The following is an 18127-nucleotide window of genomic DNA, read 5'->3' on the forward strand; positions in this document are numbered from 1 at the left end:
TCTCTAAAATAGCAAAGCCTTTATCTGTTTCTTAAAAACCTTCAAAGAAGTCAATTGCCGTATATAAAGAGACAAAGCATTCCACAATTGAGGTCCAACAACGGAAAAAATCCACACATGAATATTGCGGACAGAGGGAACAGTCAACAATTCTTGGTCCTGCGATTGCAAGGATCTTGTAGAATAGTACTTATGCAACTTTTGAGCCTCACCATGTAGTGCCTTAGAAGCCAATACCAGTAGTTTAAATTGAATCCGCCAGGTAATGGACGACCAATGCAATTTTAAAAAATATGGGGTAATATGCTCAAACTTACTTGCTCTAGTAAGCAGTCGGGTTGCAGCATTCTGCGCCACCTGGAGAGCTCGCAACACTCCACGCGGTAATCCACACAACAAGGCGTTACAGTAATCAAAGTGAGGTAACACATAACTTTGCAAGACTGCATGAAAATTCTGCTCCGAAAGAAAACCTTATAACTGAGGCGCCAAAAGCAGTTTAGCTTAGTAGCTTCACTGTCAGGCTCATTTTCAAAAGAGATAGATGTCCAAAAAGTGACATAAGTCAGCATTTGGACGTTTATCCCAGAAACATCTAAATCAGTATTATCAAAACCTCTTTTTGGACGTCTTTCTCTGAAGTCCGTCAGAAGGACGTCCAAATCTCAAGGGGGCATGCCAGGGGCATGTTCAAGGCGGAACTTGGGCATTCCTAAGACTTCGACGACTAAGATGTCCAAGTCTAGACGTTTTGAGCTAGACCTGTTTTTATAACAAATAGCTACAGTGGGAATTGAACCCACTTCCCCAGGATCCAAGTCTGCTGCACTAACCACTAGGTTGCTCCTCTACTCCACACAAGATGTGCCCCAGATGACCACTGGAGGGACTCTGGGATCACCTCCCCTTACTCCCCCAAATCACAAAACATTTTTCCAAACAACACTTTGAAAAGGAAAATGTACACTTTTTTTTTTTTTTTTTAGAAATTGACCTTTCCTGTTCTGATTTTGGACGTTTTACAAAAAAACGTCCAAATTCAGACTTAAATGTCATATCCAAAAATGCCTCTTGTGCATTTTCAGTTGCCCAAAGTCACAAGGAGCAGCAGTGGGAATTGAAACCATGTTGCCAGGATCAAAGCCTGCTGCACTAACCATTAAGCCACTCCTCCTCTGTTTTGGACGTCTTGCATTTGGACATCTTTTGTTTGAAAAGGACATCCAAATCACAGGATGTCCATAGTATTTTCGAACACAAAAGATAGACGGCCATCTTTTTCGAAAATGACCTTTCCTGTTCAGAATTTGGACGTCTTTGTAAAATGTCCAAATTCTGATTTAGACGTTTCTTTTGAAAATGCCCCTCTGTGTATCTCTTAGCCCTTGTATAGAGTGCTATAAGTTTTATGTGCATATTTCTTGAATTTAGGTGTGAGCGTTTATACTACCTATGTGTCTGGTGTAAGGGCTTGCATCTAACCGTATACACAATATATATGTATCTGGTTATGCTAGTCAAACATATAAACGGCAAGTGACCGACTCACCTGCAAATGCGCAGTAGAGACTTCCCTCTCTGTCCCGCCCTCGCGTCAAGACGTGATGACGTCAGAGGGCGAAACAGAGAGGGAAATGGAGTTGGAGTCACTGTCGGACGCTGCCGCCTGAAAATGAACATCGCGTGCACCAACCTCCACTCTCCCCCCCATCCCCGCCGCCGCTCCCGCCCTCCTCCGCATTGGGCCCCCTGCACTGACCTGACAGCGCCTCTCACCTCCGTGTGGAAGCGCTGCAGGCAGCAGCAGAGCGATCTGCTGCTGCCTGCAGCGCTTTCACACAGAGGTAAGAGGCGCTGTCAGGTCAGTGCAGGGGGCCCGGCACGGAGGGGAGAGGGAGGGGCGGCGAGGAGGGTAGCTGGAAATCTCGCCCGTTTTTATGGGCTTAACGGCTAGTATTCTATAAAGGAAAGTAGGCACCTGTTGTGTTTTAGCCAACTTGTTTTAGAATCACCCTCTATCCCCCAGATTCTATAAACGACGACTACAGTTGTGTGCGCAAAGGAGTGCACGTAGCCGATTTGTGGACACAATTGCTTAACAAGCCAGTCGGCACCAACAGTTGGTGGCTAACAACCAATTATTGACATTAATTGGCCTTAGGATTTACGCGCATATCGTATTCTATAATGATCCACGCATAAATTTTGGGAGGGGTGATTAGGGGCATTTCGGGGACGTTCCAAAATTTTACATGCGTAAATATAGAATTTTGCCAAACTGCACCTAATTTCGGCACTGGCATTAATTGCCATTGCCTAAAGTTAGGCACGGTTTATGCCCTCAACACTTTTCTATAAAGAATCCCCTTTATAGAATGCCGCTCGGTACGTAAAATTTTCTGTACTGATTTTTTTTTAGGCACCACTTATAGAATTTACCCCATAATTCTTGATTCTTCTTATGTCCTGTGTCTTTACAGATCCACTAGCATCAGCTCTCCTTTCTGGACACAGGGGGTCTCTGAATGCCCTTTGGGTGTGCGGTGATTTCAGTCAGCAAAGAAGTGGGCAAGAACGTACCACTCTTCAAATTATACAGTTACTATTTTAACAAATGGGTGGAGGAGCGGCCTAGTGGTTAGGGTGGTGGACTTTGGTCCTGGGGAACTGAGGAAGTGAGTTCAATTCCCACTTCAGGCACAGGCAGCTCCTTGTGACTCTGGGCAAGTCACTTAACCCTCCATTGCCCCATGTAAGCCGCATTGAGCCTGCCATGAGTGGGAAAGTGTGGGGTACAAATGTAACAAAAAAAAAAAATACAAAGACCGTTACATCTTATAAAACACCTAAGTCATAATTGTTAGAGAGTCACATCCTATTCTATACAAGATGATTAAGTAGAAATAAAGCAAAAACAAAAAAAAGATTACCTTTTTTACTCTTAGTACATTTTTTGACTAAGTTTCAAAGGCGTTGCCGCTTTCTTCAGGTCAAAAATATTTTTTTCTAACCTGCAGAAGGCGGCATTTCCTTTGAAAATTGGTCAAAAAATGTTTTGTTAGTCCATTAAAAAGATCATTTTTTGTTTTATTTCAGTTAACCTTTTAAAGTGTACTAATGTGGCAACCATACTATTTTACATATACAAGAAAATTGTCATACCATCTCTTTGGATTTCCATTTTAAGAGTGACATTCAAGTTCCTTGGGCTATCATGAACCAACACTCTCCTCCCATCCAAGATGCTGAGGAACTGGGAGACTGGAGTTCGAGTTGAGGCTGGTTGTCCAAATCTGCTTGTTGAGCTGAAACCTTTTCAGTTTTGCACTGGCTTGGAGAGCAGAGCCTGGTAGCAAATCAGTTGTTCTGGCTGAAGCCTGACCTACCAAACAGCCTCTGAGCATTTACTGCCTCTTCCCCCAACCCCAAAGAAAAATGTGAGCAAGCAGACACCACTGAAGCTGAAAGTGACGAAGGAATTGCACAGTACCACACACCAGAATTTGAAATCAATAAGAATGATCCCTTTGCATTTCTACAAGTCTGAATCCTACACGTATTCTCTCTTTTGACAGTGATCTTCCAGGGCAAGTGCTTGAGTGAAATCTTCTAGTGTTACCGAAACCACGTTCGGCTTACGGGGCCAAGGTGCTATTTTTGTGCACTCGACTTGCTTCAGTGAATATCTAACAAGTAGATCTGCCCTAGCTGGTGTTCAGAGTAATTTCTTTCATTTTCCACAGAAACTATTTTGTTGTTTTATGCATGTTGATGAGTTAGAGAAATGGATGATAGACCTTTGCGATTACTCACTTTGCCTACAGCACCCTACTATGACCAGAAACCGGGAACCAGTGGATTAAGAAAGAAGACGCATTATTTTGAAACCAAGGCAAATTACTTGCAAAATTTTATCCAGAGTATATTTTTTTCCATAGACCTGAGAGACCGACAGGGATCCACCGTGGTGGTGGGAGGAGATGGTAGATATTTTAATAAATCTGCGATAGAAATCATAGGTCGGATGGCTGCTGCCAATGGGGTTAGTATGTGAGGAATCTGGCACTCTGGCTGATTTGTCTCTGCCTCTCTTTCTCTTAAGTCTAGTTCATAACTAGTGCTAGTGTATTTTGCTTTCTTGTTTCCCGTTACGTTGCAGTTGACTGCTTTTGCTGCTCTGAATCGTATCGCATAGAATTTGCATTTATTTTAGTGTAAGATTGGTATGGGGATAGGCTGGTGCATTTAAATAGGATAGAAAGTCAAGCTACCTAGTGACGTTTTATGATCATGCCATATTTGCTGTGCATTTGTTTTGTATTATTGTTCGGCATTTACTACTGGCTAGCATTATCAGCTATGGCAATAGGTTGGGGATTGGAGGTGTTCCATATTCCTCTATTGAGCATTGAGCCAGGCTCTCTTCAGTGGTCTGCCCCCAATTTTACAACCAACATGTCTATAAAGTCAAATGAAAACAAATAAACCTCCATGTTTGTAATTTCCCAAGGGATAAGAATTCCACATATATATATAATTTTTTTTTAAGGTGGTCTGTTTTTAATAGTTTCACGGTGGTGGGGGGGGGGGGGGGGAAATCACATTACTTGCGTTATGCTGATTTTAAATCTGCTTGCCTGGCCGTCATTGAAGAAAAGTGATTTCTTTCTCGTAACGCACTGAGACTCCATTACATAGCCGGCAAGTCTCATTCAGATCTGAAATTTCAAAAATAGTGTTGTATTGCGAAAGCTATAGCTGTGAGATTTGGGGTTAAACTCTTGATTTTTGTAAATTCATTAGTTTGTGCTGTTGTATAAAGATGGTTTGAAACTAAGAAAAGAAAAACAATTTTTTTTACATTTTGCTGTACGTTTTAAGAGTGATTAGGTAAACTGCAAACTGTACATCTGAGTAGTAGCAACATCTTGGAATACATTTTAAAAACTGTATTCTTTAACAACAAAATTTCAGTAAAATAGATACATCTACTCAATTGAACATTTTCACTAATAGGAAACAATCAATAAATTATACAATTATGATTAAAATCAAATCTGAAGAAAAAAGTAGCTACAGTACCCTCAAATAAAACATACTAGCCACTGGAAGTCTCGCAAGGCAGTCGCTTGAATTCTCGGCAGCCATCTTGAAACAGCAGCAGCAGCAAGTAGGTCAGTGGAAGTGGACAGGAAAGAGGTTTTTTTTTTCCTGCCCCAAAGATGCCACCACTAGACCACCAGGTTGCGTTAAGGTATGTTTGGGGAGGGCACCCTGAGGCCTGCCAGCCAGCCAGCCCGCTCACCCAGACAAACGGGCAGGCTGGGAAAAAAAAACACCTGGACCTCCTATAGTCCCCTGAAAAGGAGGACATGGTTAGGGAAATCCAGACATATGGTAACCCTAGTTCTGATTCTTCTCTGCTTATTCTCTTAGAATGTCCTCAGTTCCCTTCTTGAATTTAGGTTCCTTTTGGACTGGTGGTGGTGCCGGCTCCCCAGGACAGCTATTGTGCCTCCAGTTTCTAGATGTCTGCTCTTCTTTTCTTGAATTCTGTAGACATCAACAGTTTCGGCAACACCATCCTCCTCCTCCCCAGCAGTCTGGGTTAGCCAATCTCCCAACGCCTAACATTTGCTCTCTACCATTCTCTGTTCACTGCTGGGGTCTCTGTTTCCACTTGACTTGGGATATTTTTTCTTGAAGACAAACTCAAGAGGTCTATTACTTGTTTGTTTGATGTGAGGAAACTCTCCACTCCATAAAATAAACACAGGGACAAAATACAGAGTGAAATGTTAAGGGCACCAGCATAGAGACAAATAACGTGCTCCCTGCAACCCCCTCTAGCTCAGAGAAAAGAGACTGACTTCTGTCTCTCTGGGTTCTTCTCCAACTCTCCCAGAATTTTCTCTTGGATTACTGTATTAACCCCAGGATTAGACCACTGAGAGAACTCCTATGGGAAAAGCCATATCCAATGATAATCTCGCTATAGAAAAAGGGTCCATAGGCCCATTTACAGTAACTTTGTTAGACAAGTGTTTTTAAGTATAGTAAGCGCAGCAAACCAAGTGTGGAAGCAAGACCAAGTCCAAATGACCAGCCTAAGCAATAGAGTGAGAGCTTCAAAACAAGTTTATTGGGGACCTAACACAGTCTGTGTTTTGGCAACAAGCCTTCTTCAGGGGTCTAAGAACATAAAATTTGAATGTACAAAATTAAAACATGAACTCATAAACTCATAATGATAAAAAACAAAATATAGAAAACAAATTTGTATAAATGTAACAATATACAATATAATAGTAATGACACACACGACAATACAAGCAAAAATGTATGTGTGTATAATAGAGAGATCTCATTACAATAGCATCAAAAATGTGAATATGTGCATATACAAGCATCATCAGACAGTAGTGACCGCATACAAAGGAGGTATAACTCGGTTATGGCATAATAAAATGAAGCTGCTATAACAGCATGAACATGCTATCCCAACGAATGCATTACATAAGGCTGAATATTGTTTTGTTACATTTGTACCCCGCGCTTTCCCACTCATGGCAGGCTCAATGCGGCTTACATGGGGCAATGGAGAGTTAAGTGACTTGCCCAGAGTCACAAGGAGCTGCCTGTGCCTGAAGTGGGAATTGAACTCAGTTCCTCAGGACCAAAGTCCACCACCCTAACCACTAGGCCAGTCCTCCACTCCGCATATTGGCTTGGCCGGTTAAGTTACAAACTGACCAAAAATTACCTGGATATTCATTGCCAGTCACCGGAAACAGCCCAGCATTGATTATCTGGGCTCAGCACCGACCACGAGAATTAGCCAGGCTAAGTCCCGCACTCTGAATATTGGGCTCTAAAGAGTTTCTGTCCGAGGCAAAGTCTCCAAATGCATTAGTTCTGCAAATACTATAACAGTAATGAGCCTCCTTCATTAACCAGGGTATATGGAGTATGATCTCAATCTCTCAGATTTACTGTTAACACTTGCCATAGTACTCACATCGTGCCAAAGAGCAGTGCTGCTGAGAGACCAAGCTGAGCCCAGGGCAAACAATCTTGAGGGTGGCCCCCACCCCCAGGCCCCCACCTGGTAGTAGCTTACTGCTCATTTGGTCTGTCTCCTGCTCCTGTGTACCGGGTTATCACATTAATTCTGCGCTTCCGGCTGCGTCTCCTCCTTCCTGCCAGGTCCCCTCCTGCCTATGCAGAAATAGGAAGTACTTCACTTAGGAGGCAGGACATGGCCGGCAGAAGAGTTAACAGGATAATCCAGCACACAGGAAGAAGAGACCAATCCAGCTTTCTGCCTGTGCCTGCCACTGGAAGCTAAGAAAGCGACTCTTCTGTTGCTGGTGCCAAGCCCCCCTTGGAAGCCGGGGGGGGGGGGGGAATCTTGCACCCCCCCCCAGCACTCCTGCCAAAGAGAGCTTCCCTCTTGAGTTCACAAGATGTTACATGTATTGGCAACTTATGCAGGTGTGCTGGCATTTCTTTTAATCAAGCCTGTGACACCCAAAACAATAGGAAAGAACTTTAATAGCTTTCTGGAGTGGAGGAGTGGCCTAGTGGTTAGGGTGGTGGACTTTGGTCCTGAGGAACTGAGTTCGATTCCCACTTCAGGCACAGGCAACTCCTTGTGATTCTGGGCAAGTCACTTAACTCTCCATTGCCCCATGTAAGCCGCATTGAGCCTGCCATGAGTGGGAAAGTGCGGGGTACAAATGTAACAAAAATAAAATAGATACTATTGGAGATTCTACATGGAATGTTGCTGCTATTGGAGATTCTACATGGAATGTTGCTATTCCACTAGCAACATTCCATGTAGAAGGCTGCGCAGGCTTCTGTTTCTGTGAGTCTGACGTCCGTACGTGCAGGACGTCAGACTCGCAGAAGCCTGCGCGGCCATATTGGTGATCTGCAAGTTCCGACTTCTACATGGAATGTTGCTACTATTGGAGATTCTGTTGCTACTATTGGAGATTCTACATGGAATGTTGCTATTCCACTAGCAACATTCCATGTAGAAGGCTGCACAGGCTTCTGTTTCTGTGAGTCTGACGTGCAGGACGTCAGACTCACAGAAGCAGAAGCCTGCGCGGCCACATTGGTGATCTGCAAGGGCCGACTTCTACATTGAATGTTGCTAGTGGAATAGCAGCAACATTCCATGTAGAATCTCAAATAGTAGCAACAGTGGAGGAGTGGCCTAGTGGTTAGGGTGGTGGACTTTGGTCCTGGGGAACCGAGTTTGATTCCCACTTCAGGCACAGGTAGCTCCTTGTGACTCTGGGTACAAATAAGTACCTGTATAAAGCCGCATTGAGCTTGCCATGAGTGGGAAAGCGCGGGGTACAAATGTAACAAAAAATAAAATCCTGCCACATTTTCTCGGTCTCGGAATGCGTTGCTCGGTACTTGAAGATCTTCGCTCTATTTCCTCACTCGGTGTACAGAATACCTATAGGAAATTGTTGATTTTCTTTGCCTGTTTGATCTTTTTTTTTTTATGCCATCATAGAATACCCAGGGATGTCATTTGCTTTGTAGAGAAACTAGGACTCATTGTAGTAGAAGTACACGCACACACAAAAAAAAAAAAATAAGAATTGCCACACTGGGTCAGACAAAAGGTCCATCAAGCATAGGGTTACCACGTGTCCAGGTTTACCTGGACCATGTCTTCTTTTTTAGGACACCACGGGAGGTCCGGGCGGGTTTTGCCAGCCTGCCCGTTTGTCCGGGTTTGCGGGCGGGCCTCAGGGTGTTCTCCCCGCCCGTACTGTACCTTGTTATGCCTAGCGGTCTAGTAGCCTCTTCAGGGCAGGAAAGAGCCCCTTCTTTCTTTCCTGCCCGGGGCTGCCGGCACCGCTTCAAAATGACTGCAAAGTGTTCCAGTGGCGGCCTCGCAAGACTTCCACAGGAAGGAGCTGTAAAAAAAAAAAAAGTGGGTGGAGGGAGGCTGGAAGAAAGATTGGACATGGGACATACAAGGGGGGAAGAGTGAGGGAAAAGAGGGGAATATATAGAAGGGGATGGAGACAAGAGGACATGGGGGGGGGGATAGTGAGGGAAAAGAGGGGAATACATAGAAGGGGATGGAGACGAGGACATGGGGGGGGAATAGTGAGGGAAAAGAGGGGAATACATAGAAGGGGATGGAGAGAGAATAGGAGAGGGGGATATGCTGCTCATGGATGGGAGGGAAAAGAAAGGTGGACATGTTCATGAAATGTGCGTGTCTATGTTCATTTTGTATTTAACACGGAAGAAAATGCATTTCTGTTACTTTACAAGCATTTTCACTGCTTACAGAATCTGGCTGTTGGGGGAGAGGGGTCAAGGTGACAATGTGGTGCAGGGGTGGGGCTGTGGTGTGACAGGGGGCATGGCGAGGTATGCTGAATTTTATTTTCTCCTGTTTTTTGTCACAACAAATATGGTAACTCTAGTCAAGCATGATATCCTGTTTCCAGCAGTGAGCAATCCAGGTCCTAAATACCTGTCAGAATCTCAAAAAGTTGCAAGTTTCCATGCTGCTGTCCCCAGGAATAAGTAGTAGCTTCCCCTTGAGTTCACCTCTTTAAAAAGCTGCTAGTGGCTGCTCTATGGATGTTTTACTTCACAGCTGTCATCTTTTTATGTGTAGAATTAATGTTTAGCCAGGTTTGTGTCTTTGTCAGAGATGAAAGGCACATTCTCAGGGAGCACCTTGTTCATCCATCTCCAATTTGCATAAGAACATAAGCTTGTGTGCTGTTAGATCTTCTGTGCATGCCAAGGAGTGCAACTTACTTCCATTTCTATCGTATTTTCCAGATCAGCCTAAAACAAATCACTTTTTTTAAAATTGAAAATAACCCATTTGTATTGCAAACGCAAAGGGCTCCTTTAAAAAGCCGTGCTACCCTGTTTCCCCCAAAATAGGACATCCTCCAAAAATAAGACCTAGCAGGGGAGGCCTTATTTTTTGGGGAAACATCGGGGTCACCCCCCACCCGAGATCGCCGGCTCCCCCTCTCGATCGGCGGCTCCCCCCACCCTCAGTCACTCCCAGAACTAACCTCTTAAACGCTTCCTTTCACCTTTGCACTCGCCGCAAGCAGCAGGGCAGGCCACTCCTTCCTTCCGTGTCCCGCCCTCGCCTGACGTTACGTTACGTCAGGCGAGGGCGGGACACGGAAGGAAGGAGTGGCCTGCCCTGTTGCTTGCTGCGAGTGCGAAGATGAATGGTGAAGAAGCGTTTAAGAGGTTAGTTCCGGGAGCGACTGAGGGCGGGGGGAGCCGGCGATCGAGGGGGGTGGGGGGGGCGACCTCAGGTGGGGGGGGGGGGGGCGACCCGATGTTTCCCCGAAAAATAAGGCCTCCCCTGAAAATAAGACCTAGTGGGTCTTGGGGAGCAAAAATTAATATAAGACAGTGTCTTATTTTCGGGGAAACACGGTAGTGACAGGTGGGCCAGGGCCCCCACCCACTTTGGACTCATGCCCACCCAAAATTGTGACACTCTTGCTGTGGCTGGTGGAGATCCCCAATCCTTGCCAGCTGAAGATTTTCTCTCCTTGGGCAGCCAGCGCTCCTCCAAATGTCAGCCAGTAGCACATGCCTTGAGCTGACGCTGAGACCAGCCCTTCTGCAAACATAGGAGCCGACTCTGTAGGTGCTGTGGGTGCTTGAGCACCCCCAATATTGAGAAAATTCCTTGTTTGTGTCCAAGGAAGGGTTATGTTCGCTGGGCTTAGCACCCCCAATAATTTTGAAAAGTTGGCTCCTATGTCTGCAAATGCTCAGTTTTCGCACGTGCAAAAGTACTGAGCGTGCACGGCCTGCTGGCAACAACATTAGTTTCAGGTAAGTGCTGCTGGCTGCCGTTTGGAAGCGTGCTGGCTGCTTGAGGAGGAGGTTTGGGGATCCCAGCCAGCTGAAGTATTTAATATTTGGGGTTTGTGGGCAGGGAGGGTGGAGAGAGGAGCAAACCGAGAGGGGTACTGAAGGGGAGAGGGGTGAATTCCATGCCCGCCCATCTAAAAGTGGCCATCTGGCTACGCCCCTGGCTAGCGATTCCAGCGAGACAAATGCGACGAATCCCATAGGAATTGAATGGCCTTCGTCGCGTTTGCTGCATGGGAATCACTAGCTCGGTTTTGTAAAAGGAACCCAAGTTAACAAGGTCAAATTAATCATAAACCAGTTTGTTCTTCTTGTGTGTATATATTTTTTTTTTTTTAGATTGGTCGATTAGTAATTGGACAGAATGGAATTCTCTCCACACCAGCTGTGTCCTGTATTATTAGAAAAATCAAAGCTATCGGTGGCATCATTTTGACTGCGAGCCACAACCCTGGTGGACCCAATGGCGACTTTGGCATTAAATTCAATACTTCCAATGGAGGCAAGTTAATGTCCAGAGGTCTTCTGGTGGGGGATGTATTTCACATATTAACCATAAGTTGACTGAATACTGCTATCTTTGTATTCTTGGAATCTTTTTTATGTTTTCTTAGACTAATCCATTTAAAAAATGCATTGTAGAATTGGCAGTGGGATTAAAGTATTTGTTGCTCCCAGGATGCACTGGAGGCTGTGATACCTTTCATGGAACCCACCAAAAGAAACTGATGCTTATTGTACATCATGAGGCTTCAGAGATTAATGTACAATAACAGACATACAAATTAATATAGGGACCCTTTTACTAAGCTGTGTTAGGTGCTAAAGCATGTCTAACATGACAAAAATGGCCTAATGTGGGACACGCTAAAGGATTGCGCATTAGTTTCGCCATCTGTGTGCCATAGGTATGTGGGAGATGTGTGTATCTCTCTCTCTTTCTCTCCATATGTATGTATGTATCAGTGGCGTAGCTAGGGGGGCCTGGGCCCCTGTAGATTTGGCCCTGGACCCCCCTGCCGACGCCCTTCTCGCCCCCACCCCTCCCACCCCCGCCGTGGGCTACCTTTGCTGGCAGGGGACCCCAATCCCCGCCAGCCGAGGAGGTCCTCTTCTTTCCGTGAAGGCTTCGTTCTGTTTCTGACGTCCTGGGCTTCGCAGGAAGAAGAGGACCTCCTCGGCTGGCGGGGATTGGGGTCCCCCGCCAGCAAAGGTAGCCCACGGCGGGGGAGGGTTGGCGGCGGGAGGGGGGTTGAGAGTGGAGTCGGCAGGGGTCTTCAGAGTTGGTGGGGGGGGGTCAATAATGGCTGATGGGGGGTTGGTGGCGCCAGGGGGGAGCTAAAATGTGCCCCCTCACCTCCGGGCTCTGGACCCCCCCTCCTGCCAAAGTCTGGCTACGCCCCTGGTATATGTACGTATATGTGTATATATGTGTGTGTATGTATGTATGTATACACACACACATTTTGGAGGGGGAGGGGCATGTTGGGGGCAGAGATCGGGTATAGATATGCTAATTGGGTAGTGTGTACATAACACAGGAGTCTTTAGTACCTCCTAAATAGGAGGCAGCAAGTGCTCCTGCAGTAATTTTTTTTTTTTCAGTGACTGAACACTAATGTTAATTCAAGAAATGGGGGGGAAAAAAGCCCTTTTTGATGATCGCACTAAAAATGGGGCTTAGCATGTGGGAATGTCCTGCATAAGAACGCACTAGGCCAGTTTCTGAGCCACGCTAGAAAGTGGATGGCACTGCAATTAGCATGTGGGTTTGCCGCACACTTCGGCCACTTTCTAGTGTGGCTGAAAAATGGCCGCTTTCCCTTTTTTTTTTTTTTTTTTAAATGGTTACATGTTAATTTTCCCACTAGCGTGTGGCCATCACCACTGGGAGCCCTTACTGCCACCTATTTAGGAGGCGGTAGAGGCTCCTGCGCTACTCCCGCTATAATGGGGTAGCGCACGGTAATGTGCTGTGCTACCTGATTAGCTCAGGAGACGCCTATTAGCTCAGGACACGCCTACTCCCTGCTCCCACGCCAGAAAATACTTTCAGTTTTCTACCACAAGGATCAGCACACGCTGATCACAACAATACTGCGGGACACCTTGGCGCACCCCGCAGCGGTGCTGTTTCAGCGTACACTACCCACGCTGCGGGGCGTAGCCAGACAGCAGATTTTGGGTGGGCCTAGGCAAGAAGTGGGTGGGCACCAGCTGGTGGAAAAATGTTTCTCTGCACCTTGGCAGCCTGCAGCAAGCATGCGCTGAAAACTATTGTGGAGAGCAGTGTTTTTGTTACCATCAGGGGGAAGTCTGGCCAAGCTAAATGTGTGCTAGTGTTGGGTGGGCCTGAGCCCTAACTGGGTGGGCCCAGGCCCACCTGTGGCTACGCCACTTCCCACGCAGCCTACCATGATCTGCAAGGGCCGACTTCTACATGGAATGTTGCAATCTCAAATAGTACCAACAGTGGAGGAACATGGAATGTTGGAATAGCAACATTCCATGTAGAATCTCAAATAGTAGCAACAGCGGAGGAGTGGCCTAGTGGTTAGGGTGGTGGACTTTGGTCCTGGGGAATGGAGGAACTGAATTCGATTCCCACTTCAGGCACAGGCAGCTCTTTGTGACTCTGGGCAAGTCACTTAACCCTCCATTGCCCCATGTAAGCCGCATTGAGCCTGCCATGAGTGGGAAAGCGCAGGGTACAAATGTAACAAAAATAAAATAGATACTATTGGAGACTGTACATGAAATGTTGCTACTATTGCAGATTCTACATGGAATGTTGCTACTATTGAGATTCTGTTGCTACTATTGGAGATTCTACATGGAATGTTGCTATTCCACTAGCAACATTCCATGTAGACGGCTACGCAGGATTCTGTTTCTGTGAGTCTGACGTCCTGCACGTATGTGCAGGACGTCAGACTCACAGAAGCAGAAGCCTGCGCGGCCACATTGGTGATCTGCAAGGGCCAACTTCTACATGGAATGTTGCTAGTGGAATTCCATGTAGAATCTCAAATAGTAGCAACAGCGGAGGAGTGGCCTAGTGGTTAGGGTGGTGGACTTTGGTCCTGAGGAACTGAGTTCAATTCTCACTTCAGGCACAGGCAGCTCCTTGTGACTCTAGGCAAGTCACTTAACCCTCCATTGCCCCATGTAAGCTGCATTGAGCCTGCCATGAGTGGGAAAGCGCAGGGTACAAATGTAACTAAAAAAAAAAAAAAATCCTTTAGTTAAAGGGCCCCATACTGTTGAGAGCTTTTATAATATTGTTAACTTGGATTTTTTTTATAGCATTACCTGTTTGTTCTTATGTAAAAGAGAGAGAGAGAGAAACTGACATATAAGATATTTGCAAATGAGTGATACTTATCCGCCTTCTCTTGTATTGTCACTGGTACGTCGGTTTTAAGTTTACTCTTTTTATTGTTTCAGTACTGTAAACAGTGCGTATCTTTCACTGTGCTGGTTACACTTCCAGGTCCTGCTCCTGAAGCTATTACAGATAAGATTTTCCAAATTAGCAAGACTATTGAAGAATATGCAATTTGCCCCGACCTGAAAGTAGACCTGAGTACCATTGGGAAGCAGCAGTTTGACCTGGAGAACAAGTTCAAGCCGTTTACAGGTACACGGGGTGATGGTCTTTCCGTGTAAATATATGTTGATTACATTTTTTGTTTTAATATTGACATAAATCTCATAGCGGTGAGGTTTAATTATACAGCAGTATTCGGAAAACTAAGAGGTTATCAGAAGAGTAACGACAATCTGTCCGATTTCCAGCGTTACTTAACCATCCAGGAACGGCTCCTGGCTGGTTAAATAGCCTTAAGCCAGCTGATCGCTAATATTCAGCCAAGATAGCCAGCTATCTTGTGCTGAATATTAGTGCTTAGCAGCTAGCCCAGTCACAACACAGCTGGTTAACGCCAGTGTTCATTGGCTGACCGGCTAAGTTTAGCGGTCAGATATACCCAAGTAAAGAGCAGGTCTATCTTTGGCTGCTATAACTTAGCCGTCAGCTAATGAATATCGACCTAACCAGCTATGTTCATTGTGGCCCAAAAAACCCCGAAATTAAATTCCGGTCACCGCATACAGCTTGGCATTGAATTTCTGGGTTTGCTGCCAACCACAGGAGTTAACCAGGCTGCCTCCCGTGGTCTGAATATTGGCCCCAGTGTATTTTGATTGTGGATAAAGTCTGATCTTCCTGAAAAGGAAATGGAGTCACTTTGTGGAAGGTCTGCCTTTTTTTTTTTTTTCTAACCTTATAAGCCTCAAAATTTGAAGGATAAGACCCATTTCTGTTCCTTTTTAATGGGGTTCAAGGGTGGTTAAAGAAAAGTCTATTATGGACGGGACTGTAAATATAAAAGCTAACTTTAAAAGCTGGAAGTTCTGATCTTACTGTGGTTACTGTTAACTACAGGTGGCTTGTGTGTGTTGGGTTTTTTCCCCCAGTTGAAATTGTGGACTCCGTGGAAGCTTACGCTAATATGCTGCGAAACATCTTTGACTTTAGCGCACTGAAGGAGCTGCTGTCAGGACCCAATCGCTTAAAGATTCGGATCGATTCTATGCATGGAGGTATGAAGACATGACTTATTATGTACTGAAACATGGCATCTTGGTTGCATTTAGGGAAACAGAAATATAGAAAAGTGTAGGCAGATAAAGACCGTGTGGTCTATCCAGTCTGCCCATCTATGCCATCTGCTCTCCCTATCACTCCCTTAGAGATTCTATGTACTTGTCCCAAGCTCTCTTGAATTCAGATACTGTTTTTGTCTCCACCTCCTCTGGGAGGCAGTTCCACAAATTCACCACCCTTTCTGTGAAGAGGTTTCAATTAAGTGATGACTGATCTAATGCAGATTAATAATTTGAAAAAACAGATGCACTAACCTATGTTTTCCCTATTTTGTGTCTGTGGGGTTATGGCTTAGTACATCTGGGTCAAAGCTAGTAATGTAAAATGTCTGGGTATTGTGCAGCTTTTTGGAAGAGTAGCTCTCTTGTAGTGTTTCCGTTTTTGCTTCCTCACTTTCTAAGTACAGTGCAGATGTATCAGCTAAATGTGACATCTTAAGATAGCAGGTCTGCAAAGTCAGCGATTGTGTGTGTCAGACAGGTCTCAGTGAAGGCAATATTAACTGCTGGCAGGTGCTGTTGCAAATTGGGTGCCTGAAGCCTAAAACGAGCATTAACACGATGCTTGTGGAGCATGTGGAGAATGTCCCCATTCTATCTGGCCATAAAAAGCAACAGGCTGTGAAATGTAGCAAAAAGCCCCCCCCCCCCGTCCCCTCCAAAGTAAAGATTCCCATCCTAATTACAGCACTTCCATGTCAATCTAAGCCTTGCCAGGGATTTTCTGCGCTGCTTCTGGATTTTATGAATAAATATATCTAGCTCTGACCTGCTAACCTCTTGGTGAATGCTTCAGGAAGTGATGAGTTGCACTAGGCTCTTATCACATCACGTGTTAATCCCTTTAATTTTATTCATCATTTGACATCCTTCTTCCATTATGGTACACAAATCCAATCTGCTCCATGTTCTCTTTTGCTTCTAACTCAAGGTCCCCATTGACATCTCTTGTGTCTCTGGTCCTGTAAAGTTTAGATGCTTTCCTGATCTACTTTTAGGGATCTACCAGGTTCTACTACAGGTAGTAGGTATGGCTGAATGGTTAAGGCGATATAGTTCATTCTATTCTATTCTAGTTCATTAAGTTCTTTTCACATGTCCTTTGTAATGCCTTTCATAATGTAAGTAGTTATGATCATCACAATTTATAATACTGTTCCTACATTTCCTTGTTTTTACTGTATTCTTTACCATGTAAGATGGTTTCTTTTACTATGTAAGCCACACTGGACCTGCTGTATGTGGGAAAGAGCGGGGTACAAATGTAATAAATAAATAGTTGAAATCCATTAGGGTTTCCCTGCATAGGTTCAAATCTTGATGATTATGGGTCTGTTCGTTGATCTTTCTAGTAGAGTTTTGGAATGGAAGAGTAGCCTAATGCTTAAAGAAGTGAGCTGAGAGAGAAATCTGGTTCAAATCCTACTACTCATTCTTGTGACCTTGGGCAAGTCAACTAACCCTCTATTGCCTCAGGTACAAATTCAGATTCTAACCCCTCTGGGGTGCAGACAAATACATACTTGAATGTAACTTGTCTTGAACTACTGAGAAAAGTAAGGGATTTGGATTTAGCTCGCACCTGCGACCTGGACTGGCTCAGGATGCTGTGCTTGAGGGACCTTGAGGCTGACTCAGCCTAGCTTTTCTAATGTATAGACATCTCTTCTTGGCTTCAGTGTCCCATGCACACTGAAGAAGCATTAATTCACTTCTTTTGTTAAGATGTTTGGAAACACAAACATTAGAATATGATGGTAGAAAAGACCATATGTCCTGTCCAGGTTCTCTGTCTAAACAGACAGCACAGTCTTTACAATACATTCTTCTTCTTTTAGAGCTTTCTCTGTACTTGTCTATTTTTTGTGAATTTGATGCCGTCTTCTTCTCCATCACTTCCACTGAAGCTCTTCCATTGAATACAAGACCTCCTATGCATTCAGCTTCTCCTTTTTGGGCAGCCAGCTTTGGAACGCTCTGCCAAGATCCATCCGAACAATCAACAACCATTTACCATTTAGAAAAATGCTAAAGACCCACCTCTTCAAGAGAGCTTACACTAATGACCCAACTTAACTTCTTAAACTCACCCACATGATTCCTGTCCTTACCATTATTATACATTAGACCAAGTCTTCCTATCTCCTTATGCTTATCCCTACCTTTTCCTATCCATCCTTCCTACTCATTACCCCTCCCAATCTGTCTTCTTTTGATCATCCTATCTTGCTTACCTCTCCTTGTTCAATCTACATATCCTTAAAACCCCATTATTACTATGTTTACTACAACTTGTTATTACGCTTCTTCAAGACTTTGTAACTCCATTTACTATGGAAGCCGCATTGAACCTGCCATGTGTGGGAAAGTGCGGGGCACAAATGTAATTAAATAAATAAATAAAATCCACTACCCTTTCTGTAAAGACACGTCTCCTTGACTCCAGAGAATGGTTCTTTTCATTCTCATCCTGTGACCAATTCCCCCCCCCCCTTATACCTTGGAATTATTTAAATATCTGTATCATCTCCCCTTTCCCACCTCTCCTTCA

At 44.8% G+C, this 18127-nt stretch overlaps 1 protein-coding gene across 2 annotated transcripts in view; it reads left to right on the forward strand.

Annotated features, from left to right (window-relative positions):
• The window catches only part of PGM1 (phosphoglucomutase 1), a 76384-nt gene that overhangs the window by 18485 nt on the left and 39772 nt on the right, over window positions 1-18127 (forward strand). Inside the window, exons 1-4 of one of the 2 annotated variants that reach the window (XM_030207009.1) lie at window positions 3767-4042; window positions 11248-11410; window positions 14402-14548; window positions 15388-15513. In XM_030207009.1, the coding sequence (XP_030062869.1) occupies window positions 3785-4042; window positions 11248-11410; window positions 14402-14548; window positions 15388-15513 (694 nt within the window). In that variant the 5' untranslated portion in view covers window positions 3767-3784. Of the gene's footprint in view, window positions 1-3766; window positions 4043-11247; window positions 11411-14401; window positions 14549-15387; window positions 15514-18127 lie in introns of those variants that run through there. The other variant, XM_030207010.1, reaches the window with a different exon arrangement.

This window comes from Microcaecilia unicolor, chromosome 6, assembly GCF_901765095.1.
Source record: "Microcaecilia unicolor chromosome 6, aMicUni1.1, whole genome shotgun sequence".
NCBI lineage: Eukaryota > Metazoa > Chordata > Amphibia > Gymnophiona > Siphonopidae > Microcaecilia > Microcaecilia unicolor.